This window comes from Vanrija pseudolonga, chromosome 5 (genome assembly GCF_020906515.1).
Source record: "Vanrija pseudolonga chromosome 5, complete sequence".
Lineage (NCBI taxonomy): Eukaryota > Fungi > Basidiomycota > Tremellomycetes > Trichosporonales > Trichosporonaceae > Vanrija > Vanrija pseudolonga.
The window spans coordinates 1881771-1904264 of NC_085853.1; the positions used below are offsets into that span (position 1 = coordinate 1881771).

General features: G+C 60.8%; 9 protein-coding genes across 10 annotated transcripts; 5 read left to right on the forward strand and 4 right to left on the reverse strand.

The window, feature by feature from the left end:
- Positions 1–259: 259 nt before the first annotated feature.
- On the forward strand, positions 260–649 carry LOC62_05G007414 (uncharacterized protein; the record flags this gene model as incomplete). The annotated part of the gene is made up of 1 exon (XM_062773936.1): positions 260–649. The coding sequence occupies one exon, from the start codon at positions 260–262 to the stop codon at positions 647–649; it is 390 nt and encodes a 129-aa protein (XP_062629920.1).
- A 49-nt stretch (positions 650–698) lies between these two features.
- Positions 699–2230, reverse strand: xdhA_1 (putative D-xylulose reductase A; the record flags this gene model as incomplete). Its single annotated transcript, XM_062773937.1, has 3 exons — positions 699–1035; positions 1083–1733; positions 1909–2230. 3 exons carry the CDS (start codon positions 2228–2230, stop codon positions 776–778), a joined length of 1233 nt encoding a protein of 410 aa, XP_062629921.1. The 3' UTR covers positions 699–775.
- A 342-nt stretch (positions 2231–2572) lies between these two features.
- VATC (V-type proton ATPase subunit C) lies at positions 2573–4537 on the reverse strand (the record flags this gene model as incomplete). Its single annotated transcript, XM_062773938.1, has 9 exons — positions 2573–2799; positions 2925–3062; positions 3100–3193; positions 3231–3323; positions 3438–3506; positions 3556–3654; positions 3695–3786; positions 3968–4237; positions 4403–4537. The coding sequence occupies 9 exons, from the start codon at positions 4535–4537 to the stop codon at positions 2614–2616; spliced, it is 1176 nt and encodes a 391-aa protein (XP_062629922.1). The 3' UTR covers positions 2573–2613.
- A 309-nt stretch (positions 4538–4846) lies between these two features.
- Positions 4847–6535, forward strand: oma1 (Mitochondrial metalloendopeptidase OMA1). Its single transcript, XM_062773939.1, has 8 exons — positions 4847–5197; positions 5249–5315; positions 5353–5637; positions 5687–5735; positions 5768–5866; positions 5941–6061; positions 6102–6282; positions 6357–6535. Exons 1-8 carry the CDS (start codon positions 4887–4889, stop codon positions 6507–6509), a joined length of 1266 nt encoding a protein of 421 aa, XP_062629923.1. The 5' UTR covers positions 4847–4886; the 3' UTR covers positions 6510–6535.
- Positions 6536–7014: 479 nt separating this feature from the next.
- Positions 7015–11094, reverse strand: YPR011C_1 (the record flags this gene model as incomplete). 2 transcript variants are annotated; one of them, XM_062773941.1, is made up of 10 exons in its annotated part: positions 7015–7493; positions 7826–8002; positions 8296–8825; positions 8863–9394; positions 9434–9739; positions 9787–9952; positions 10001–10136; positions 10192–10321; positions 10361–10424; positions 10674–11094. In XM_062773941.1, the coding sequence occupies 7 exons, from the start codon at positions 11092–11094 to the stop codon at positions 9268–9270; spliced, it is 1350 nt and encodes a 449-aa protein (XP_062629925.1). In that variant the 3' UTR covers positions 7015–7493; positions 7826–8002; positions 8296–8825; positions 8863–9267. The 2 variants fall into 2 exon arrangements, with proteins under 2 accessions (XP_062629925.1, XP_062629926.1); XM_062773942.1 differs by lacking the exons at positions 7015–7493; positions 7826–8002 and having other exon boundaries at positions 8805–9394.
- On the forward strand, positions 7236–8986 carry ARB_03491_1 (putative phosphoglycerate mutase; the record flags this gene model as incomplete). Its single annotated transcript, XM_062773940.1, has 6 exons — positions 7236–7496; positions 7829–8002; positions 8296–8544; positions 8582–8632; positions 8668–8827; positions 8865–8986. 6 exons carry the CDS (start codon positions 7236–7238, stop codon positions 8984–8986), a joined length of 1017 nt encoding a protein of 338 aa, XP_062629924.1.
- A 1630-nt stretch (positions 11095–12724) lies between the features above and the next one.
- Positions 12725–13525, forward strand: LOC62_05G007420 (uncharacterized protein). Its single transcript, XM_062773943.1, has 4 exons — positions 12725–12912; positions 13038–13095; positions 13156–13286; positions 13328–13525. Exons 1-4 carry the CDS (start codon positions 12865–12867, stop codon positions 13370–13372), a joined length of 282 nt encoding a protein of 93 aa, XP_062629927.1. The 5' UTR covers positions 12725–12864; the 3' UTR covers positions 13373–13525.
- A 4-nt stretch (positions 13526–13529) lies between these two features.
- Myh9 (Myosin-9) lies at positions 13530–19563 on the reverse strand. The gene is made up of 11 exons (XM_062773944.1): positions 19214–19563; positions 18736–19000; positions 18675–18685; positions 18454–18627; positions 17983–18416; positions 17465–17933; positions 17375–17418; positions 15603–17334; positions 14880–15567; positions 13814–14841; positions 13530–13767 (listed from the first exon to the last, which is right to left on the reverse strand). Exons 1-11 carry the CDS (start codon positions 19294–19296, stop codon positions 13644–13646), a joined length of 5052 nt encoding a protein of 1683 aa, XP_062629928.1. The 5' UTR covers positions 19297–19563; the 3' UTR covers positions 13530–13643.
- Positions 19564–19960: 397 nt separating this feature from the next.
- VAD1 (ATP-dependent RNA helicase VAD1) lies at positions 19961–22320 on the forward strand. The gene is made up of 5 exons (XM_062773945.1): positions 19961–20236; positions 20292–20358; positions 20415–21014; positions 21062–21168; positions 21211–22320. Exons 1-5 carry the CDS (start codon positions 20220–20222, stop codon positions 22085–22087), a joined length of 1668 nt encoding a protein of 555 aa, XP_062629929.1. The 5' UTR covers positions 19961–20219; the 3' UTR covers positions 22088–22320.
- Positions 22321–22494: the final 174 nt, after the last annotated feature.

The following is a 22494-nucleotide window of genomic DNA, read 5'->3' on the forward strand; positions in this document are numbered from 1 at the left end:
GTCGACGGGGGGTGGCATGTAAGTCGTCTGCAGTCTGGGTAATCTCGTCGTGGCCGCGACGATTCTCGGCCCGACCGAGACGTTGGTGAAGCCGGGCGGGCGTTGACGAGGAGCTGCTTCTCGAGGGGGATATAAAGGCGGCGAGAGCGGCGCACGTTGAGAGCTGCATCGAGCAGCAAGCAACCCACCGCCGTCGAGCAGCAGCAACCCAACCCAGCACAACCAGCACAACCCGCCACACCACCACCACCACGCCACCATGCCCCGCCCCCAGTCAAACATCGACGACCGCGCAGCCATCACGGCGCTCCTCGAGTCGTCCTACCTCGGGGGCATGAAGGCCGGCTCGTGGACGCAGGCGAAGGACGCCTTCCACCCCGACGCAGTCATGTACGGGTACATTGGCGCGCCGAGCGCGCTCACCGGCCCCGCCGCGCCCAACCTCGAGGCGTTCCTCGCGTCGTCGGGCCCCTCGCCCAACGCCACGGGCCAGGTCGATATCCTCGACGCGACCGACACCACGGCCCTCGCGCGCGTCACTGTCCAGAACACGGCGGGCGGCGCAAACTTTGTCGACTTTATGTCGCTCTGGAAGACGCCCCAGGGGTGGAAGATCATCTCCAAGGTTTTTGTCGCGTACAGCGAGTAGGCGTGTGGCCGCGTTCAGCGTGTAGCCGCCGCCGCCGCCGCCCCCGCCGTCGACTGTAGAATGCTGCATGCAAAACAACCTACAACTAGACCCGTACAACCGTCATCAACCCTGGTGGTGCACCCCCTATGCCTCCTGGTTCTTGATGATGACCTTGATCTCCTCGCCGCCCGCCACGGCCTCGAAGGCCGCCGTGCTCTCGCTGAGGGGGAACGTCTTGGTAATCAGCTGCTTGAGGTCGACAACACCGCGCTCGAGCAGGTCAATGGCGTTGGGGAACGCCTCGGACGTGTACCGCGTGAGGCCGCGCACGTCGACCTCCTTGTTCGTGACGGCGATCGTGGGGAACGCGTTGGTCGTGTGGTGACCAAGGCCGACAGCGAGGTCTGGGTCGTTAGCACTAGGCAACAGCTCGCGGTCGGGGGCAACTCACAGGTCCCGCCCTGCTTGACGATCGCGATGCCGAGCAGGCCAGCGTCCTCGGCACCGCTGGCCTCGACGACGCGGTCGACACCGTCTGCACCAGCGAGGCCAGCAGCAGCAAGGTACTCTGCGGCGCGGGCCTGCGCGTGCTCGTACTTGATGTCACCGACGCGTACGTCCTCGTGGTCGCCGCCGTGGCCGTTGCCGTTAGCAGCGGCGCCCTCCTCGGTGCCGGGCAGCTCGTCGACGAGGAAGACGTGGTCGAAGATGGGCCGGCCGGTAAGCGGGCTGATGTACTTCTGCGCAAAGGCCACGCGCTTGGGGTTGATGTCGAACCCGATGATCTTGCGCGCCGAGTACGCGTGCGCGACGGCAGCGGTGATGAGCCCGATCGGGCCGCAGCCCATGATGGCGAGCGTCTGGTGCGGGCGCAGGTCGCCGCGCTTGCCGATCATGACGCCGATAGCGAGCGGCTGGATGCTGCCCGCCACCTCCCAGCTCACGTTGTCCGGGATCTTGGGCGCCATGTCGGCCGGCACGGCGAAGAACTTGGACAGCGAGCCAACCGACCCCACCGAGCCGCAGTAGTGCCCGTCGGTACAGAGGTTCATCCGACCCGCCTTGCAGTTGGTGCACCTGCGGCAGGGGAGTCCGGGCTCGACTGTGGGGGCGATGGTTAGCACTGCATATGCCATTGACGGGGCAGTGGCCGACGAGCTCGCACCAACTCGCCCGGGATACCGGCCCGACAAGTCGGCGCACGCCACCATCACCCCTCACCCCTCACCCCTCACCCCTCACCCCCACCCCCACCCCCACCCACCCCAGCTACTCACCAGCAACGCGGTCTCCGACCTTGTGGGTAGTGACCATATCTCCGACGGCGATGACCTCGCCCGCCGACTCGTGGCCCAGGACGAGCGGCTCGGTGACGGGCCGCCCACCGACACCGCCAGCGAGGTAGTTGTGCATGTCGGAGCCGCAGATGCCCGTCGCGATGACGCGGACGAGCACGCCGTCGGGCTGCAGGATCGGCATCGCCATGGGCTGCACGCTGATCTGGCGCTTCTTGATCAGCACGGTCGACGTGTTGTCGGGCAGGTTGAGCGCCGTGACCTGCGCCGGCTGCGTCTTGTTGAGGTGGTGGAAGGCGGACATTGTGGAAGTGGGCTGGTGTGGGGTGAGGTGGTAGTGGTGGTGCTCGTGCGGCACTGCTTAAATATGCTAGAGCGATGACAGTTTGAGCAGAGACAATGACAGTTTCCAGAGACAGAATGACAGTTGTGTCTTGCCCCAGAGTAAGTACTAAGCAGAGAGAGAGAGAGTCGCCGGCATCGTCCCGCGCGACAACTTCGGCCCGGTCTAGCCGCTCCATCCTACCTACCTCCATTACTTCCTCCCGTCAAATGCCCAAGTCCGAAAGCCCAAAACGCGGCAACTCACGGCAATCACTTGGCCTAGTGGACGGACTGCAACCACCTCCGCTGTTGCGCGGTCCCGCCAAACACAACTACATGCATACCTGACACGACCGTCTATTACTAGAATTGAATCTTTGGCAACTCAAAGAGCACAAAGTCATAGTACTCCTGCTCCATGACGCCCGCCCACTCGCCCACATTGTCGTCATTGCTGACGTTCTTGGCCTCCCTCGACTTGGCAGAGCCGAGGTAGTTGTAGTGGGCAGACAGGAGCTTGAGCGTCTTGACGGCCGTCTTGGGCTCGGGCTGTTACCGCAGTACCGCAGGCGTCGGCGGAAAGAGAGTAAGTGAACGCAAAGACGGGAAGCGGAGTTGCACAAAGGGACACTTGGTCAGCGCATTGAACATTGACGCAGGTCACCACAACACACCTTCACAACAAAGCCAGAGTAGTCTGCTGGCAGACCGTAGCGCAGCACGCTCTCAACAAACAACCTGACAGTCTTGAGGTGGGCGAGCAGCTGGTATGCCTCGGAGAAGTTTATCCGCGAGAGGCGGAGCAGCTCCGTCTGGCGGGTTAGCTAAGAGCGAAAGGAATACACCCACCCAGAGCTCCTTCTCCTCCTTCTCGAGCTGGGCCAGCTCCTTGTTCTGGTTCTCGAGGCCCTGGTCATCCCACTTGAAGTCGCGGACAATAAACCTGGGGCTTTAGTGTCTCGCCATGGTGGTCAGCTTACTTGTTCTCTCGAGCCTTGTTGATAAAGTCGTCGCGAACCTTCCTGAACAGAGTCACGGTGACAAGGATGAACTCGCCGTCCTTGGCAACCTCCCTGTTGAGTTGTAGGTGTGTATTGGAGATAACGAAGGCACGGTTGAGGGAAGGAAGAGGAATGTCAGTTGAGGGCTCCCTCGGCACACGGTTCACCGGCCCGACCACTACGCACTGAGAGCTCCTGGGGACGACCATAGGGGTAAGACGCTCGTACTTCTCGTACCAGCTCTTGATGTTGTTCCTGCCCTGTCAGTGAGGGACCACGAGGCCAACAGTTATCGTCGACATACTTGGGCACAGCGACAAGCAGAGTCTCGAGGTACTCCGAGTTCTCCACGAGGTGCTCCTTCTTGACAACGTCGAGAAGCGAGCGCGTAGAGAGGTTTCCCCTGGAATGGGTGAGTCTAATACCAGGTTATACACACCCACTGCTGTTTCCTCTGGAGGTTGGTGAGGGCGCCCTTGGCGAGCTGATACTGCTGCGACTTCTGCTTCTGCGAGGTCTCGACGGTACCCATTTCCTAGGGTGTGTTAGCATTTGTACGTGATGTCTGATAGCAGAGATGGACTGAGGCGCGGGCGTCGAGGGTGGGGGAGGGAGAGGTGGAGCAGATAAAACAGTGATACCGAGGTCATCGCCGTTCCGCCTTCCTTGACCAACTCCTCCAACCTGCACGCCGTTCCTCCCCACACTCAACTCACCTGAACAAGAGCCTCGATCACATCCGCAACCTTGCCGCCATCTCCCCAGCGGCGCTTGTCCCACTGCCACGAGCCGTTGCCGTTGGGGTCGGGGAGGACGTACTCCTCGGCGGGGCGGTCGTTGACGCGCGCGTGCTGGGCGACGCGGGTGGCGTCCTCACTAACGAGGGAGCGAAGGGTCTCGAGGAGCTTGGAGACGGTGGTGGTGAACTGCTGGTCCGTCTTGGGCAGGCTGTCCGAGAGGTTGATGAGCGACGAGAGGGTTCCGGCCTGGGGACGTCAGTGTGTGCTCGTGATAGGGAAGGTGGGGCTGATTCGGCGCGATGCAGGGAGGGGAGCGGGGAGTGGTCTGAAGTAGCGGCGCAGTATATAGGTTGATGACGAGGGAGAAGTCGACGACCACATCATCGCGACGCTCGCGCCCTCGGTACTCACCTTGAGCTCTGGGATCTCCCATCCGCCGACAGGGACGGTGTTGTTAACCGCCTTGCGGGCCTCCTGGAGGACAGCGGTCGGGTCACCGTCGTGGAGGGGCACTGATACGAGCCAGTACGAGAGGTCGGACGGCATTGTGGGTGCGTGTCCGTGGGTGGAGGTGGAGAGCGATGAGAGTAAGAGGCGATGAGGATGGACTGAGAGCGAGGAGCGAGCAGTGACGCACGGGGGTGAGCGTGATGCTGCGCGATAGCATTGGCGGGCGTGCATTTAGGCGTGCGCAACATGGGTTAGGCCTGACACAATAGGCGCGCAGTATTATGCGGGGACCCCGCAAAGCCTGACTCTGAGCCAAGCCTAAGCCTGGGAACCAAGCAGAGGGCTACCTGTTTCATTGATCGACGGGAAACTAATGCCGGAACATGGATCCGTGTTTCGCTCTCGTACTCTCCCATCTCCTCCCTAACACCCGCCATCGCATACAATGCGACTCAACCTCGTACGCACAGCCATCCCCATCGCCCGCAACGGCCTCCTGAAGCAGGCCGTGCGGGTGCCCGCTATCAGGCGGGCCTCGGTGGCCTCGCCGTCGGCCATCCTCGCGCACACCAAGCCTTTCCACTCGTCGGGGCCAAAACAGCGCCGGTATGAGCGCTGGGAGGAGGACCCCTGGAGCGGCCAGCCGAATGAGCGCCCGGACGTGATGAGCTTCCTCCGCCGCAGGCTCGGCGGCGACCGTGCCGTCTGGCTCTGGGGTATCGGTATCGGCGCCTGTGTGATCTACTACTGCGCGCAGTGAGTGCTTCGGATGTTGTCGACAGGGGGTTTTTTTTTCTGACAGTCCAGTCTCGAGCGTGTGCCCATCACTGGCCGCCTGCGGTTCATCGACGTCTCCTCCGAAACAGAGCGAGAGGTGAGTGCACGAGCGGGATGTTGCTGACGCTGCCCAGGTCGGCCAGGAGTCGTTTGCGCAGACGCTGCAAGAGTTCCAGGGCAAGATCCTCCCGCCCGGCAGCCCGGTGGTCCGCCGCGTGCGGGATATCTGCGAGCGTATCGTCGCGTCCAACGGCCTCGGCCACGTCAAGGCCGGCGGCAGCGCTCTCGGCGCCGTTGAGGGCGTCCTTGGTGCCTGGGGTGCTACCGGCACCAGCGGCGCCGACGACGACAACTACGCCGAAGGCGACTCGGAGGGCAGGTTCAAGGGGTCCAACCTGGGTCCCGATACCGAGTGGGATGTGAGTGTTACTTTTTTCTTCTTGTTGGTGACAAACTGACATCCCGCAGGTCTATGTCGTCCAAGCCCCTGACGTCAAGAACGCCTTCGTGCTCCCCAGTAAGGGTCAAACGCCATGCGCCCGCTGACAGGGCCAGACGGCAAGATCTTTGTCTTTACTGGTATCCTTCCGGTTTCGGCCAACGACAATGGCCTCGCGACTGTCCTTGGTCACGAGATTTCGCATGTTGGTGAGCGCGAGTCGAGTGTGGGATTCGAATCGAATCGAGTCGAGTCGTGTGTAGTCGCCGTGCTCACGCCACAGTCGCACGCCATGGCGCCGAGCGAATGAGCTCGATGAAGGTGCTGTTCGCCATCAGCTTCCTCCTTGAGGCACTTGGTCTCGATGTCGGAATTACTCGTGCCCTCGTGACCTTCATGCTCATGTGAGCAACAATGGACCTCGGACCTCACTGACGACGCCAGGCTGCCCAACTCGCGCAAAAACGAGGCCGAGGCCGACGAGATTGGCCTCCAGCTCATGGCTCAGGCGTGCTTTGACCCAAGTGAGGCACCAAAGCTGTGGGAGCGCATGTCTGCGGGCGAGGGTGTCGCGGGCAAGTTTGATTTCATGTCAACACATCCCGCCAGCCAAAAGCGTATTCGGGTGAGTGTGCTGCGGTGGGGCCCGTGCTGTGCACTTGGCAAGCCCCTGGGTTGGGACCTTGCTGATATCGTCAGAACCTGGAGAAGGAACAACCCCAGGCTCTGGAGATCCGTGCGAAGCACTGTGGCTACACGGAACAGCAGTACGGATCGTTCACCAACCTCCTTGGCAAGAATGGGCCTGGCGCGCAGCAGGGCTCTCAGGACGGCGTCCCAACATGGGGCTAATCAATGGTGCTGTGCAAGAACACCTCTCAGTAATCTAGTATGGCATTGCATTGCATACTTGTGTAGCGGCGGTGGCAGATCGAAGTGGGACTGGGGAGGTCATGAGGAGCTGGGGCTGGCGCCACCTGGGTCTCGTGGGGCAAGATTTGTAGAACACGTGTCAGTTGATGGTGGTCCAAAGGGGGTCTCGGGGTGGAACGGACTGCGGAGCGGCGGATATCCTTTGCAGCGTGGCGAGTGGTTGCTCTCGACGACATGCAGGCCATGGTTGTGTGCTCGAGTCACAAAAGTCAAAGAGTGGCAACAAGGAGAGAATGATGCTGCTGCGGCGCGTTTCGTTTTTCGGTGGGTTGTGCCTGACCTGATCCAGTTTGCGGCAATGGCGCGGCTGATGCAGGGAAACGTCGCGAATAAGGGTGGGGATGGGTCCGGCGCGCGTTGAGAGTAGTGCGGCTCTGGACGACCCGAGTCAAAAGCAAGGCAGCGGCAGCTTGACAGGACCTAAAGATTTCCACTCTATCTCCTCTTTGTCCACTCCGGCCACAACGGGACACAGGCGCTGCATCAGCAACTCGCCCTTCACTCGGACGATTCCTGTAACAGATCTGTCAGCATCGTCAAGCAGACCCACACGCGTCTAGACGTAGAAATTATCCAGCGGCGACAAGTCCACTCCTTCCAAACCTCCACTCTCTCTCTCTCTTCTCTTCAAAACACACCCACACAATGACAGCGACAAATCTCCCCCAGCAAAAGCAGCAGGCCGACACGCTGAGCGCCAAGGCCGCCGCGCTCCTCTCTGCCGCAGCCAGCGAGGCAAAGCACCACCCGCACCCCGACGTGCCGGCGGTCGCAGCGACCGAGAGCGGCGGCCCGCTCACGTCGCCCGGGCTGCTGGACCCCGTCCACAAGTACGCGTACGCTGTCGTGCCGGGCTTCTTCCTCCAGTCGGGCCCCGAGCCCAAGCACGTCGCGTTCGAGGAGCTCGTAAGTACCCCCATCGCCCTTTGACTCTTCGTCGTCCTTTCGCCGCCCAAATCCTGCGCAGACGGCCCGAGGTAGACCCGAGGCGCCGCCGTCGGCGCCCCTCCACCTACCTCCACCGCGGCTGAGGCCGTCGTCGTCTCCGCGCCACCGTTGCTGCCGCAGCCCACGTTTGCTCCCCAATGCTGCGCTGCGGGCCAGCGGAACAACCTGCTTCCACGGCGTTTGCACGCTGGAATCGCGGTTGGCATCCCTAGCCGATCATATGCACGACGGACCTCGCGATCGCCATCGTCCCGTTCATTTGCCGTTAGCCGCGCTGACGCCCCCACCAGCTCGACAAGTCGTTTGGACTTGTCGACCAGAGCCCCGACAGGTGGCACAACCTCCGTCGCGATGTCGCCGCCCTCCAGGCCAGCGCAGAGCCCAACGTGTCCTACAAGGTCATGTTCCTCGGCCGCCACGGGCAGGGCTGGCACAACTTTGCCGCGAGCAAATACGGAGTCGACGTGAGTCGCTGTGTGTGCGATTTGGGTTTCTTGGCTCTCAGGGCAGGTGGCGGCTGTCGGCTACGGGCGGCGTGATCTCGGTGGCCGTGTGCCCGTGCTCGCCCCGCCGGTGCCGATGTGCAAGCGACCAAGCGATCGCTCGTGCATGCAGAGCGCGAGTGGCGTGCGTGCCACGGAGAAGCACGAGGGCGTGCATGAGTCGCGGAGAAACTTTGTCGGGCTGCCGCCGTCGATTGCCGCGCTCTGCCACAAGCGCTACCAAACACCGCAAGGCCACCGCTGACAACCCCCAGGCGTGGGAGACCCACTACACCTACCTCCTCGGCGACGGCGAGCTGGCGTGGGGCCCAGACCCAGAACTCACGCCGCTGGGCCACGAGCAGACGCTTGCCGTACAGGCGGCGTGGCGCCGCGAGCTCGAGCACGGCGCGCCCATCAACCCCGACGAGATCATGTGGTTCGTCTCACCCCTTACGCGGACGTGCCAGACCATGCTCAACAGCTGGGGCGACCTGTTGAAGGGGACACCCGAGACGTGGGAAGTGGGTCGCGTGTGTTGGCCACTACTAACCATCGCAGGACTTCCGTGAGATCTACGGCTCGCACACGTGTGACCGCCGGAGCTCCAAGGTGGGTTGGGAGATCCTGGTCGCGCTAACCCCCAGACGTACATCTCCAAACGCTTCCCCATGGTCAAGATCGAGGAGGGCTTCACCGAGGAGGACGAGCTCTGGCGCCCAGACGACCGGGAGACCAACGCCCACATGCAGCACCGCATGCGCCGGGCAATGGACCGCATCTTTGACGGCGCGGCCAAGGAGACCTGTGAGCTTAGAAGCCCAGTGACTAGCTGACCCTGCAGACATTAGCATCACGGCGCACGGCGCCATCCTGAGCAATCTCCTCGCCGTGCTAGGCCACCAGGCATACCCGCTTACGACTGGCGAGATGATCCCAGTTGTGGTCAAGGCCACCAAGCTATAGACCGGTTTCTTTATCTTATCTGATGGCATCACTGCCGGCACTCACCCCACTCCCACTTGTACTCCCACCCTGCCCCCTTTTGGTCCTCTGGTTAGAACCTCTTGTTTTCCGATGCTATGCACTGCATTGTCCACAGCTCTGATGATGCGATGAAAGAAATATGGCAGTTAACTGATGATACGCTGGCGCGCAGCCCTGGCCACGCTGCGCCGCCAGAAACCCTTCTAACGTGACAGTCGACTCTCTAATCGTACACTGAGCCTTTGCTCATGCTCATCTCATCATGCCCACTCGTCCTCATCTTGGATATGCGTCCACTTTGCCAGCAAGTCGCTCACCGTGTCAAACGTGTAGAATGACACGGCCATCGAGGGCACAATCTTGACCAGGTTGGGGACGAGGCCGCGGCTGGGGCGTTAGGGTGTTTGCTCCACACTGCACACTCACTATAAGCCCCTCCAGAATCCATCGCGCTGGATCATGAGCTTGAGCGTCTCGATGGCGCCGACGTTGGGCTCGCCCAGTGTCGACAGGCCCGCGACCTGCATCTTTCGCCTCAGGACATCGAATGGATGTGTGAACATGAGGCTGAAGGCGCCGGCCAGACCACCACATGACAGCTTGCGGGCCGCAAACTCAAGGTCGCCGCAGTCGAGGCCTGGGGGCAGGATGATGCCCTTGAGCGTCTCGTAGCCGTAGAAGTTCAGCGAGACGTAGGGTGCGACACCGACGGCGGTGGCCCAGCATCCTCGGCTGCAGGGTCAGCATTACTCAATACCGTCGACAAGATAGCAACGCACTAGAGACCGCGGATGCCACCCTCCTGGCGGTAGACCTTCTTGGTCATGCCGACAATGCCGAGCTGGGCGTCCTCGGCGGTGAAGGCCGCCGCCGAGCCCGAGTGGGCCATGTTGGCCGTGGCGATCGACAGACGCGCGCGGACGAGATCAAGCGGATATGTGAATGCTGGGTTCTGTCAGATCGAGTTGAAACACCAGGTAATGGACAACTCACAAACTGCCATGATGCCTGCCGCTGCGCCAGACGCCAGCCTCCACGGCGTGCTCAGCACCTCCTGGCCCGACCACTGCAGCGCGAGGTTCTTGAACGCGCCGTACGACGTGAACTGGATAGCCGAGTATGGGAGGATCTGCCGTCGGTTAGCCCTCGGCACGGCGCGGCACACAAGCAGACGGTCTACCCACTCGGACGACGTTGATGCCATTGCCCTTCATGAAGCCCGCGAAGCCCTCGCTCTTCCACATGCGCACGAGCGACGGCCATAGTGCACCGTATGCCTGGTTACTTGCTCCGCTGCTCTTGCCCTGCACCTGGCTGGCCTGTCAGTCGCCGGAGGGAGCTCGCGTGACCCACAGAATGATTTTCAGACGCTCCAGAGGCGACACGACCGTCCTACTTGTCGCGCCAGCAAGGCCACCTGTGTTGTCAGCACGTGTTTCGTGCAAGAGATAAGGCCAGTGCGCGTGTATCGCGCGCTGCGCGCTCAGTGGTGGTGTGGAGGTCGTCCGACGGGGCCGGGAGCCGGGACAGTGCGCCGCCAAAACAAATCACGCAACGCTAGTGCTCGTGCGGTGCGCGCGCACCTCGCGTTCGCTGTAGCGCCGCAGTCGCTGGTCTCACCGCCGACGGCTGACGAGAATGCCCGAACAAACGCAGTAGCACTCACCCGCGACGAAGGTGTTGATGACGGCCTGGTTCTCTGCCATCTTTGCTCTGAACTTTTCGAGCGGCGTATGTGGTGGGTCCTTGTCGAATCTGACCTCGAGCTCGTCCTCGTCGACAATGTGGCCTTGGGGGACGGCGTCGACCTCTTGCAGCGACTGGGGGATGGGTGCCGGTGGCGGGGGGAGGGTGAGGACGTGGGTGGGGACAGCAGCGGCGGGGGTGGGCGAGGTGCCTGGCGGCGGCAGCGCGGCGGCGATGGGCTGCTGCTGCTCTATTGTCTGCTGCTGCTGCTGGTCGTGAACGAAGGACGGTGGTGGATGTGGATGGGTGGCCGCCCCGACGGCATATGAGGACGACGCTGCAATGTCTGGTGGGGAGGGGGGCGGGGGAGGGGTTGTTGATGGTGAGATGTTATACCGCATCGGCTCTGGCTGTTGTGGACATTCGGCTCGTCAGGGGAGAGGGGGAGGAAGGGGGAGGGGGTGAGTGGGGGGTGGGGCGGGGGAGGGGGAGCGCGAAGTGCTTTGCTTTGCCAGGCCTAGCGCAGGCGGGATAGCAGAGAGTGCAAGCTGCGGGGGTGTGTGATTGTAACACTTGTTCGTTGCGAGTTGCGCGCTGCCGGGATAGACTCTAAATGGCAAAGAATGGCGAGTCGGACTGCGCCAAGGAGGAGCACGAGAGCGAAACAGTTCCCGGTGCGGCGGGTGGTCGGCGCAAGGTAGTCGGGTGGGGGCCCATTGGCGCGTGGTGTGGGCGGGCCGTCAGTCGTCCAGCCGGGAGTACAGCGGCTTCGCGCCTGCCTGCCTGCGTTCGCGACACTCTGCATGCATTGTTGCCCTGCGGCCTGCCCCGCGCACGCACGCATCACATCGCATCACATCGCTCGCAACCCGCAACCCGGCAACCCCATGGAAAACACTGCCTGCAGGCCGCCCCCCAGGTCATCGGGAACGCAATCTCGGGCAGATCCGGACAACTTATTCAAACCCCCTCGGGCAATAGTCGGAAGTGCACGCTGAGTAGAGCGACTCGCGACACGCGATACGGATCACGCAAGTGAGTGGTGCATTGTGGTGGCAAGTACGCGCCTCGTTGCTGCGTGATGCTCGCTGTGTCCAGTGGGGGTATGTATGTGTATGCAGCTCGAGCATAGTGTCGTGTGCAGCCTTACAGACAGACAGCACAACAACAAACACACACCCGCCACACGGCTTCTTCGGCATTGCAGCGGTCCTAGACGGGAGTCACCTTTGTGCTGCGTTCATTTCGCTTGCCGCCGCGTTTTGAAGCCCCCACAAACCGGTAAAGATTAGTTACCGACGACGACGATTAACAACTGATGGCCCAACCGAGCAGCCACCCTGCCTGCGTTCCTGCGTTCCGTCACCTGATTGTAGCTCGCTTGACCCGCTCGCGAGCTCGGAACGAGCGCGCACATTGGCGATCGTGGCGATTTCCTGCACCCGAGGGCGGCAGAGTCAGTCACCGCGCCACCGTTACCATTACCGCCCCAATGTCCAGTACATATAAAAGAGTTTCCGATACTCGATCGATCGCGCGCGTGCAAGAGCCGTGGCGTTCGGCCGGCCGGCGGGACGCACGGCGTCGGTCGCGTCAACAACGAGCGCACGAGGATACAATGGCGACGTCGACGTCGTCGTCTTCGCCACACTCGCTCGACGCGTTCGTTGTGCCTCGTGCTTGCTTAAACACGCCCGCCTGCAGCTTGCAGCCGACTCTCACTAACCGCAATGGCTAACAGCACGTGAAACGCACGCCATTCATTCATAGCCCGCCGCCGCCGGCCGAAGGCGCCCAGCACGCCCAGCAGGCGCCCAGCAACAACACCCACCCACCATCCCGTTCCCACGGCCCACGTTTGCACGTTGGTGAGGAACGTGTCTTCGCAACAACACATTCCGCTGCGCAACAGCCAGCAGCTGGCAGCAACAGCGCCCAGCAGCAACAACACAACCCATGATGTCATGTCATGCTAGCCGTCCTGCTGCTGCTGGTGGGTGGGTGGGTGAGCGACGGACCTCCGTCCAGCATGCCAGTGCCCTCCGCGCCCGCTGTCAGTTGACTGAACTGACCAGCCAGCCGACTGACTGACTGCACTCACTCACGCTCGCCACTAGCTGCCTCACTTCTACACTTACCACCTCACACGTATCACTCGCCTCATACACACCATGCTCGCTCTCCGCTCCGTCCGTGCCGCCCGTGTCGTGCGCCTCGCTGTGAGTGTGGTTGTGGCAGTGGTGGCGAACGGAGGTGCCTCCGCGCTGGCTCGGGTCTGCCTCCTCGGAGACGCACCTGCTCGTTACCCGCCGTCGTCCATGGTCTGGCTGACGTCGCCCCGCAGCGCCCGTACTCCGCCCCCGCCGAGGGTGCCGGCGCCACCCCGCCCAAGCCCAAGGACCGTGAGTAGTACCAGACAGACGACCAAGCGCGCCGACGACACCGACTCACCCACCCCGCAGGCACCGTCGAGTGGATTGTCGGCATCACCCTCCTCGCCGGCGGCGGATACTGGTGGTACTCGTCCCAGGGCAAGGACGCCAAGAACGTCAAGGCCGACGCCAAGGCGCTCGCGGGCAAGGCCGAGGACACTGTGCGTAGTGGCCGCGGCTCGTTGGCTGACCATACCCCCAGACCAAGGACCTCGCCAACCAGGTCTCTGCTGCCGTTAAGAAGTAAGACGTGCCGTCTCGTCACCGTGTCGTTGCCATGTTGCCGCGCGCGCCCCCGAACCACGCTTCAACCAAATCTCGAGAAAACAAGTTCAAAGTCTTAAGTCGTTCAATAGCTCATGTCTGCCTGGCCTTAACCCAGTCCGCATGCACACGTCGTTTACCAAACAAACGCACAAGAGATACATGCCGAATCGAGCCATGCTCAAACGTCAAATGCTGTACAAGAATACACACCGTCACTGTTGCCGCCGGCGGCCCCGCCGTGAGGAGGATGATCATCGCCGAGGCGACGTGTCCGAGTCAAGCTGGCTCAGCAGCTGCCTCAGCCGCTGCACCTCGTCCCTGACGCCGCCGAGCTTCAGGCCGTTGCCGGTGTTCAAACTTTCTGTCGCGAGCCAACTGGATTATGGTCAGCCACATACCCTTCACCCCGCGTGTCACTCACTTGTCCAACTGAGCTCCCACGGACTTGGCCTTCTGCCGGACGTGCGAGACAGTTTGCTCCTCTGAACCTGGTACGGGCCCCGAGCCGCTGTTGTGTCGTCTAGACGGGGTGAGAGGTGCAGTGTCGAACCGCCGCAACGTCTCAGACATATCCCGTCCAAGCGCCTCGTGCGACTGCTGCAGGCCACGAAGGAGCTCGGCACGAGAGTTGGGTGTCTTTGGTGGAGGCACAGGTGCGCGCTGAGCAGTGGCAATTTCTGTGGCCAGCCTCTTGTTCTCGGCAGCGGCCACCTCCTGTTCCTTCTCCAAGCGCGCGATCTCCTGCAACGCCCGGGCTAGTTTACCTTCGGCAGAGGATGACACTGACCGCGGCTTGGGGGCGAGGTTGGCTGCAGAAGCGCGCCGTCTCTGCTCGGCCAGGTCTCGCTCAAGAGACGCGATCTTGCTCTCGGCCAACGCACGGGCCTTGCGCTCCTCTGCCAAGAGCTGAGTCGTCGCCTTGTCCTCGGGGCCGAGCGAGGCCCTCGCGGCTCGGGCCTCCTTGTTCTGAGACCTCTTGAGCTGGTTGTGGAGGTGCTGAAGGTCATCATAGTCACCCTGGAGTCGGTTGTGCTTGGTCTCCATAGACTTGAGAGTCTGGTTGAGGCGAATGTTCTCTTCGACCTGGTTGGCCAGCTGCCTGTCGGTCACCTTCTTGGCTGATTCGAGAACGTGAACGTGCTCGACAATCGTCCGGTTCTCGCGACTGCGAAGTAGGGCCACCTCGTCATCGCGGGCCTTAATATCGCCGGCTGCGTTCGCGAGGTCGCGCTCGAGCTCTTCCATGTCGTTCCGGTTTTGGGCCAACTCCTCTTGGAGCCCGCACAACTCCTGCTCGACCTTTTGCCGCCTGGAAGTTTCGCTCGACAATTGCGACTTGGTCGCCTCAAGCTGCTTGCGGAACGCATCTCTCTCGTGCTCGATGGGCAGGAGAGCGTCCTCGAGCTCGGCAAACATGAGGTCCTTCTCTTGAGACTCCTGCTGCATCACCTGAATTGTCAGTGATGCTCACCCAGTGCTGTACTCACCAAGATCTGCGCCTTGGCCGCATCTCGTTCCTCTTCTGTCCTCTTGAGCTGGGACTGGAGGTTGCTGCGCTCGCTCTCGGCCTGCTTGCGGGCCTTGTCGGCATCTGCACTGGCAGCCTGAGTGCGGGCAAGAAGCGACTCCTTCGACTTGAGGGCTTCCTTGGTCGACGCGAGGTCACGCTCGGCAGTCGAATGCCGCTGTCGCAATCCGTCAATATCGACACGAAGCTTGTTGGCAAGCTGGGCAGCATTTTCGCGCTGCTTCTCCTGCAACTCTTGGAGCTGAGAGACCTGCTTTCGCAGATCAGAGTTCTCAGCTTCCCGGCTGCGGACGACCTCCTGGCGCTGGATCTCCTCCGACACCTTGGCGTCCATGACCTTGCGGAGCTCGTCGAGAGACTTCTCGAGCCTGGCCTTCTCGCCGAGGAGTGTCTGCCGTTCCTTGTCCTTCTGACTGAACTCGGATTTGAGACCGTCGATTGTGACTTGGAGCGCTGCCTTTGCCGCTTCGCTTGTTTCGTGGGCTTTGGCAGAAGATGCGCGCTTGCCCTCCAGCTCGACCAGAGCCGTCTGCTTCGCTGTGATCGTCACCTCATGGCCCTTGATGGTTTCGCGAAGTTCCTGAAGAGCAGTTTCGCGACGGCTAACGTCCTTGGTGAGGTCTGCAGCTCGAGCGGTAGTCGTTTCACTAACAGTCAGTGCAACCCTTCCCCAAACACTCACGTCTTCTTCTTCTCCTCTTTCAGAAGCTTCTGAACCTCGACGAGCTCAGCTTCCTTCTTCTCCCGGGCTCGACGCTGCTGCTCCTCCTTGTTGGCCACGTCATTTCGAAGTTGCTCGAGCTGTCTGGCAACTTCCGACTTGGCGTTCTCGAGCTTGGAGTGCTCTGCAGACTTGTCCTTGGACTGTCGCAGGAGATCCATTTCGCGCTGACGAGCAGCCACATTGTCCTTCTCGAGCATCCGAACCTGCTCCGCGAGTTGGTCATGCTTGTGGCGGAGCTTGGCGAGGTTGTCGTCGTGTTGTTCAGCAGCAGCAACAGCGTCCTGGTACTTGGTCTCGAGCTTGGCAAGTTCCTCCTCGAGCTCCTTGACACGTTCCTGGAGATCAGACTCGTTGGCCTTGGACCGGTTGAGCATCTGGTCCTTCTCCACAGCGAGGTCTCGCTCGGCGGAGAGATCCCGCTCAACCTTCTCCTTCTCGGACAACAAAGCAGCTCGGAGGTCCTCGAGGCGCTTCTTCTCCTGCTCGTCGCGTTCGGCACGCTCCTTTGCCATGGACAGCTCTGCCTGCTTGCGGGCCAGCTCGTCGTCCACCCGAGTGGCTGCAAGGAGGGGGCGGACTTTGGCGTACAGGGACCACCATGGCCAGTCACGGAGCTCATTGTAGGCTCGAGCGTTGCGTTGAATCGTGCGGACGGCCTGGGCACGGTTGATGAGCTTGTTGATGCGTCGGCGGTGGATGTGCATTCGCGCTGCGGCCTGAAAGCGGCGGAACAGGTCGGTGAGGAGGGCGTCGCGGCGCTCCTCCAACTCTGCGAGAATGCCGGCTTTGAAGAAGATCTTGGTCGCACCAATCGCGTAGAACTCTGCGTCAAGTTCCAAGGCTTGGGCAATGAGCGCTGCTGCCTTCCGGCCGTCCATGAAGCCCTGAGGGACGACACCAGGAGTGAGGACCTCGTAGCGCTGACGGAACTCGGCGAACGAGTGCCGGTTGGGATAACCTAAGCGCGCAATTCGGATACCTTCGAGGACACCATTGCAGCGGAGCTGGTCAAGGACGAGATTGACGTCAACCCTGCCGGGCTTCTTGTCCGCATTGGGGACAATGCAGCGAACGAAGTGAGGCTGAGTGACTGCCAGCTGGCCCATGAGCTGGTTGAGCTGCTCCTTGTGGCGTTGTCCCAAGGTGCGGAAGGCGCCACGCTTCTTGCGCTTGCCCACGACGTTGTCGGTGGCATCCTCGGCGTACTCGGCGAACATGGTGGAGATGGCGGGGACGTCTGATTGCGACAGCAGGCCGGCGACAGCATCGTTGACCGGGTCTTTGTTCTTGGAGAGCCAGCCCTCGGTCCTGTACTCGACGTCGCCGGCGTAGTGTCTAATGACGAAGCCCTTGCTGAAGCGAGTCGCCTTGTACTTGGCAGACCCAGGGTGAACTCCCTTCGAGGAGCCCTTGGGAGGCTCCCAGATCTGCTGCACCTTGTCCGTGAACGTGACATCGGTGGCCTTGGGCATGATACACTCCTCGTCGAGTAATGAGAGGACACCAATGGGCTGAGTGCTCTCAATGAGCTCAATGGTGGGCTGCAGGTCGAGGCCAAAGTTGACATAATCCCACTTGATCCCCTCACGCGTGTACTCTTCCTGTTCGAGCGTGAACATGTGGAAGTTGAAGAACTGCTGGAGCTTCTCATTGGTGAAGTTGATGAGGAGCTGCTCGTACGAGTTGACATCTGAAGAGGTCAGGTCCGCGCTCAGTCGCACCGCACTCACCGAAGATTTCGAAACCCGCGATATCAAGCACGCCGATGAACAGGCTGGATGGGTCAGTATGCAATGAGAACGATCAAGCCCAGTACGCACGACTTGCTGCTGGGGCGGTCAAGAGCAGTGTTGATTCTGTCGACCATGCCACTGAACACCTTCTCAAACATGAACTTGGACAGAGCTGCAAGCTCGTCCTCGGCCTGCTTCTTCGTTCGGGCGTGCGTCACCAGTTCACGGCCAGCGCGGACCTTGGGCGAGAGCACAGACTTGACAAACTCCTTGACCGAGATGCCGAGTAGATGACAGACCTTCTCGGCGGTAGTCTGAGACTCGGGCGACAAGTAAGCTTGGTCGGTGGATCCGCCAACGAGTTCCATGTTGCCGATGTGGAGGATGGCCGCGACGACTCGGAAGAGCTCGAACTGCTCCTCCTTGGTGAAGCCCACAACATCGAGAGCGGCCTTCAAAGAGCGCCATTCGGAAAGGTCATCAACACCATCCAGTAACAGGCGTGTTTGATTCAGGACCTTGTACTTCTCGGCTCCGCCCTCCAAAAGTAGTGGCTCTGGGGTGAAGTGTCAACGTAGTCCAAAAGCCAGGAAGAGTCGACCCACCGGCAAGACCAGATTCCTTGGCTCCCTGCAGAAGCTGATAGAAGACGTGGAAGCTGCGTTCGCCCTTGGCACGAGTAGTGACACGACTCTTCTCGAGGAGATACCAGTCAATGTTGGCGCCTGCAATAGCACCATTGGGGGCGAGGAAGATCCGAATGAACTTGCCGAAACGCGACGAGTTGTTGTTGCGCATGGTCTGAGCGTTACCGAATGCTTCCAAGATGGGGTTGGCCTGAAGAATCTGGCGCTCGAGAAGGCCAAGCTCTGCAGACGCGCCGGCTTCAACATCCTCGACATCCCTGCTCTTAAAGCTTGCTGACCGGGGGAGGCCAGTGGGTGCCGAGGCCGAGGCGGCGTCTGCGGCTGTTGCGATGGCGGCAAGATACTGGATGACCTTCTTCGTGTTTTCGGTCTTTCCAGCACCTGATTCACCACTGTGAAGGTTAGTGGCCGCTGTCATAGGTCACATACGTGATGAGAATGCTCTGGCTCTCGCGCTCCTCGCCGATCTGCTGCCACGCCCGCTCGGCAATGGCGAAGATGTGCGGTGGGTTCTCTTCCCTCCTCTTGCTTCGGTATTGAGACACGATCTTGGGGGTGTAGATGGGGAGAGGGCGGTAGGGGTTGAGCGAGATGAGGAATAACCTGCAGCTGTTAGTATCTCCAAGGTGACCGCCCCTGGCCGGACCCACCCAGAGTAGGTCTGTGTGCTGATCAGCGACTGTGACGCGCGTTTCCAAGATAAACACTCACGTAGATGCTTCCTGCTCCGTAACGCATACGGAGGTCGTTGACGACACTGGCCTCATTGAGGTGGGTGAGCTCGGCAATGTCCTCAACACCATCAAACTGCGGCGGGTTCATTGGGGACAGCGAATGGACTGGCACCACGCGGATCTCGCCCGTCGTCGTAATGACAACCTCGGCAGTGTCATCTGGGCCAGCCTTGCCGGGTGTCGGCTCAGACTTGATCCATCCTGGAAGGAATCCCTCGGCGGTGTCGGGAACCCATACTCGCCTGCGATTGTCGTCGGCATCGTTGAAAGGTTGGACGGCACCACGAGCAAGCATGAGCCGCCAGTATGGAGATACACGGCGTGCCATTGAGATTGATGTGAAGAGAATGGAGTAGGGGTAATGTGCATTCGTTGATGGTAGAGAGTGAGACGGAGGGAAGGGCATCAGCCTGTGCGCTCAAGGGGCACAACAACAATGTCAACAAACAACTCACTTCTTCTCACTGAACTCTGCTTGGGCCGCCGCGTCCACTGCAGTGTCCTTGGTGACTCTCCCGATTAACTTTGAGGGGTCCATGTTGAGAGGAAAGCACGGGGAGTCAACACGGAAAGAGTGTGTGCGACGGCGTCAAGAGGCGGCGGCCAAGAGGGTGGTGTTTATGTCCAGGGTTACGAGGTGGCTTGTGTTGATCGTTGTGGGGGCCGGAGCTTCAGGTGGACCTCGTGTGGGCTACTCGGACCACCTTGGTTGATCTGTGCTTTGAGTCGAGGCCCAAGAGGATGTGGTTGTGTGCCGGACTTTGTCGTGGATGTTGGTAGTTGGTGGAGTAGGACTATGTAGATGGTGTTTCGAGTTTGTGTTGTTGACGTCTGTTGGACATGACGGCCATTTCAGTGCTAGGCCCTGGGGGGGAGGTCGCGAGCCTTCCATCTCCCCTTGGGTTGTATGCCGCCTGCCGCCCGCAGGCTCGTCCAAAAGGCAGTCGCGCTTCGCTCCCCGCCAAGACGGGCAATAACAAACCCTAATGACACTTTAATACACGTCATTATTTTCATTAATCTGCCACCGCTTTTATTTCCGCGGTGTTGGAACCAGGGGCTATGACGCTGAAGCACCAGGCAGGTCGCAGCCTGGGCTGGGCTGGGCGAGGCGGAGCTGGTGGTGGTGGTGGTGCGGCGAACGAGGGTCGTCTCGGTATCGGTGATCACCTTGACTCGCTCGCTCCTCCTCCAACCCATCTTCCTCCCTCCTCACATCCCCACTTCCCCTTCATCTCAACTCCCCACACCACCAACAACAACAACGTCACCAACACCAGCAACAAGATCTTCTATCGAGACACACACCCACACACAACACTCTTCAATCAACGTCGACGAGAACAACCTTCCCTCGCGACTTGCCGTCTCATTGGTCCCCCCTCCATTCGACCAGAGAGAGAAGGAGCACAAACCCCTTCCTCGTTGCCCCTCCACAGTCACATTCTTCCTTCACCCGCCATGGCGTCTACGTCAGCGTGAGTAGACCATGCGACGGTGTACCAAGGGCCACATTGCTGACACTTTTACCAGACCACCCCAGGGCGACTACCGCGTCGGCCTCGTCCGCCCTCCAAAGGACATGCGTCCTCAGACCGAGGTGAGCTTCCTCGACAAGACAATGGCCGGACCAAACAATGCTAACATCACCTCCAGGATGTCACCGCCACCCAGGGTTCGTCATTCGACGACTTTGGTCTGAAGCGCGAGCTTCTTATGGGTATTTGGGAGGCCGGCTTCGAAAGACCATCTCCGATCCAAGAAGAGGCTATCCCTATGGCTCTTACCGGCCGCGACATTCTTGCACGAGCAAAGAACGGAACTGGCAAGACTGGTTCCTTCATCATCCCCACTCTCAACCGCGTCAACACTTCCCTCTCCCACATCCAAGCCGTCCTTCTCGTCCCCACTCGTGAGCTGGCGCTCCAGACATCACAGGTGTGCAAGACCCTCGGCGCCCACATTCCCGGCCTTCAGGTCATGGTTACCACTGGTGGTACCACATTGCGAGACGACATTCTTCGTCTCCAGGAACCTGTTCATATTCTCGTTGGTACCCCCGGTCGTATCCTCGACCTCGGCGGCAAGGGTATCGCCAACCTGAGCAAGTCTGGCATCTTCGTCATGGACGAGGCCGACAAGCTCTTAAGCGAGGAGTTCACTCCTGTCGTCGAGCAGCTTCTCGGCCTCTGCCCCCGCGAGAGGCAGGTCATGCTCTTCTCCGCCACCTTCCCCGTCCACGTCAAGGACTTCCGCGTGAGTGATGCTTGGACTGTCGTCGAGGAGTCTGCTGACCCACTCAGAACCGCAACATGGTCCAGCCCTACGAGATTAACCTCATGGACGAGCTTACTCTCAAGGGTGTCACCCAATACTACGCCTATGTCGAAGAACGGCAAAAGGTCCACTGGTACGTTGGTTGACTCACCAAGTTGCTGGGCTAACCGCTCAGTCTCAACACGCTCTTCTCCAAACTCCAAATCAACCAGTCCATCATTTTCTGCAACTCTACCAACCGTGTCGAACTTCTTGCCAAGAAGATCACCGAACTTGGCTACTCGTGCTTTTACTCGCACGCCAAGATGCTCCAATCCCATCGCAACCGTGTCTTCCACGACTTCCGTCAGGGCATGACCCGTAACCTCGTCTGCTCTGATCTCCTCACTCGTGGTATCGATATCCAGGCCGTCAATGTCGTCATCAACTTCGATTTCCCCCGCACTGCTGAATCATATCTCCATCGCATTGGTCGTTCCGGTCGTTTTGGTCATCTCGGTCTCGCCATCTCTCTCCTCACTTATGAGGACCGCCAAAACCTGTATCGCATTGAAACCGAACTGGGCACTGAAATCCAGCCCATCCCTGCTGTCATAGATCCTGTCCTGTATGTTGCTCCCTCCGCTATTGAGGAGCCCACCCCTCCGCCCCGTGCCGCCCCGCCTGCCACTCGCCCTCCCCCTCAGCAGCGACAGGCTGCTCCCCCTGCCGCCTCGCAGCCCGCTGCCCCCGCCCATGCCCCTGTCGCCCAGCCTGCTGCCCACCCTCCTGCCGCAGTCGTGGCTGCTGCCGCTCGCGACAACCACCAGAACGCCCCCGCCGGACTCGCTCCTCCTCCCGCCGCTGTCGAGGGACAGGCTCAGGCCGACGGCCAGGCCCGTTCGAGGGATAACTCTCGCCCTTCAAGCAGCAACCGCGGCGGTCGCGGCCAGCCTCGTGGTGGCCAGGGCCAGGGCAACAACAACAACCGCCCTCGTGGCGGAAACACGAACGGTGGTGGCAACAGGGCCCCCCGCCAGCAGGGCCAGACGCCAAGCGCGCCTGCGGCATAGACAACGACGAAGAGTTACATGTCAGAAGTTAAAGGCAACGCTCAATAGGGAGCTTGCCACGAAGAAGAGATAGTAGAGAGAGGCGTTTACCTGCTGGGGATTCAACTCGCCAGCGATCAGAGGATGTGGGGAGAGGAGTGCGAGGTGAAGGGGTGTCGCCCTTTTTCTTTTCAGCCACATGTCTAGTTGTAGTGCTCTGAAGCCACCAGGGCAATGCATGAGATGTTGGGTGAGGTGTGACGCGCCGCTGGTAGTGAGTGAGTGGGCTTGAGTGTTGGTTGCTTTTCACTCGCCACTCGGCAATGGTCGTGTGGTCGTGTGGAGCACCACAACACACGCCGACTTGGACCACGATCGGCCTGTTCGGCTACTCTTGTTCTCGGCTCCTCGGGCCCCTCTGTGCCCAG

Bases quoted from the DNA above. Each gene is read 5' to 3' on its own strand.
- VAD1 (XM_062773945.1), top strand. The intron at 21,015-21,061 runs GTGAGTGATGCT...TGACCCACTCAG, and splicing joins TCCACGTCAAGGACTTCCGC to AACCGCAACATGGTCCAGCC. The intron at 21,169-21,210 runs GTACGTTGGTTG...CTAACCGCTCAG, and splicing joins GAACGGCAAAAGGTCCACTG to TCTCAACACGCTCTTCTCCA.
- oma1 (XM_062773939.1), top strand. From the start codon at position 4,887: ATGCGACTCAACCTCGTACGCACAGCCATCCCCATCGCCCGCAACGGC. The intron at 5,198-5,248 runs GTGAGTGCTTCG...CTGACAGTCCAG, and splicing joins GTGATCTACTACTGCGCGCA to TCTCGAGCGTGTGCCCATCA. The intron at 5,638-5,686 runs GTGAGTGTTACT...GACATCCCGCAG, and splicing joins GTCCCGATACCGAGTGGGAT to GTCTATGTCGTCCAAGCCCC.
- LOC62_05G007420 (XM_062773943.1), top strand. From the start codon at position 12,865: ATGCTCGCTCTCCGCTCCGTCCGTGCCGCCCGTGTCGTGCGCCTCGCT. The intron at 12,913-13,037 runs GTGAGTGTGGTT...GTCGCCCCGCAG, and splicing joins CCCGTGTCGTGCGCCTCGCT to CGCCCGTACTCCGCCCCCGC. The intron at 13,287-13,327 runs GTGCGTAGTGGC...CCATACCCCCAG, and splicing joins CGGGCAAGGCCGAGGACACT to ACCAAGGACCTCGCCAACCA.
- Myh9 (XM_062773944.1), bottom strand. From the start codon at position 19,296: ATGGACCCCTCAAAGTTAATCGGGAGAGTCACCAAGGACACTGCAGTG. The intron at 19,001-19,213 runs GTGAGTTGTTTG...CGACAATCGCAG, and splicing joins GCAGAGTTCAGTGAGAAGAA to GCGAGTATGGGTTCCCGACA. The intron at 15,568-15,602 runs GTGAGTGTTTGG...ACTGACTGTTAG, and splicing joins AAAGAGGAGAAGAAGAAGAC to TGAAACGACTACCGCTCGAG.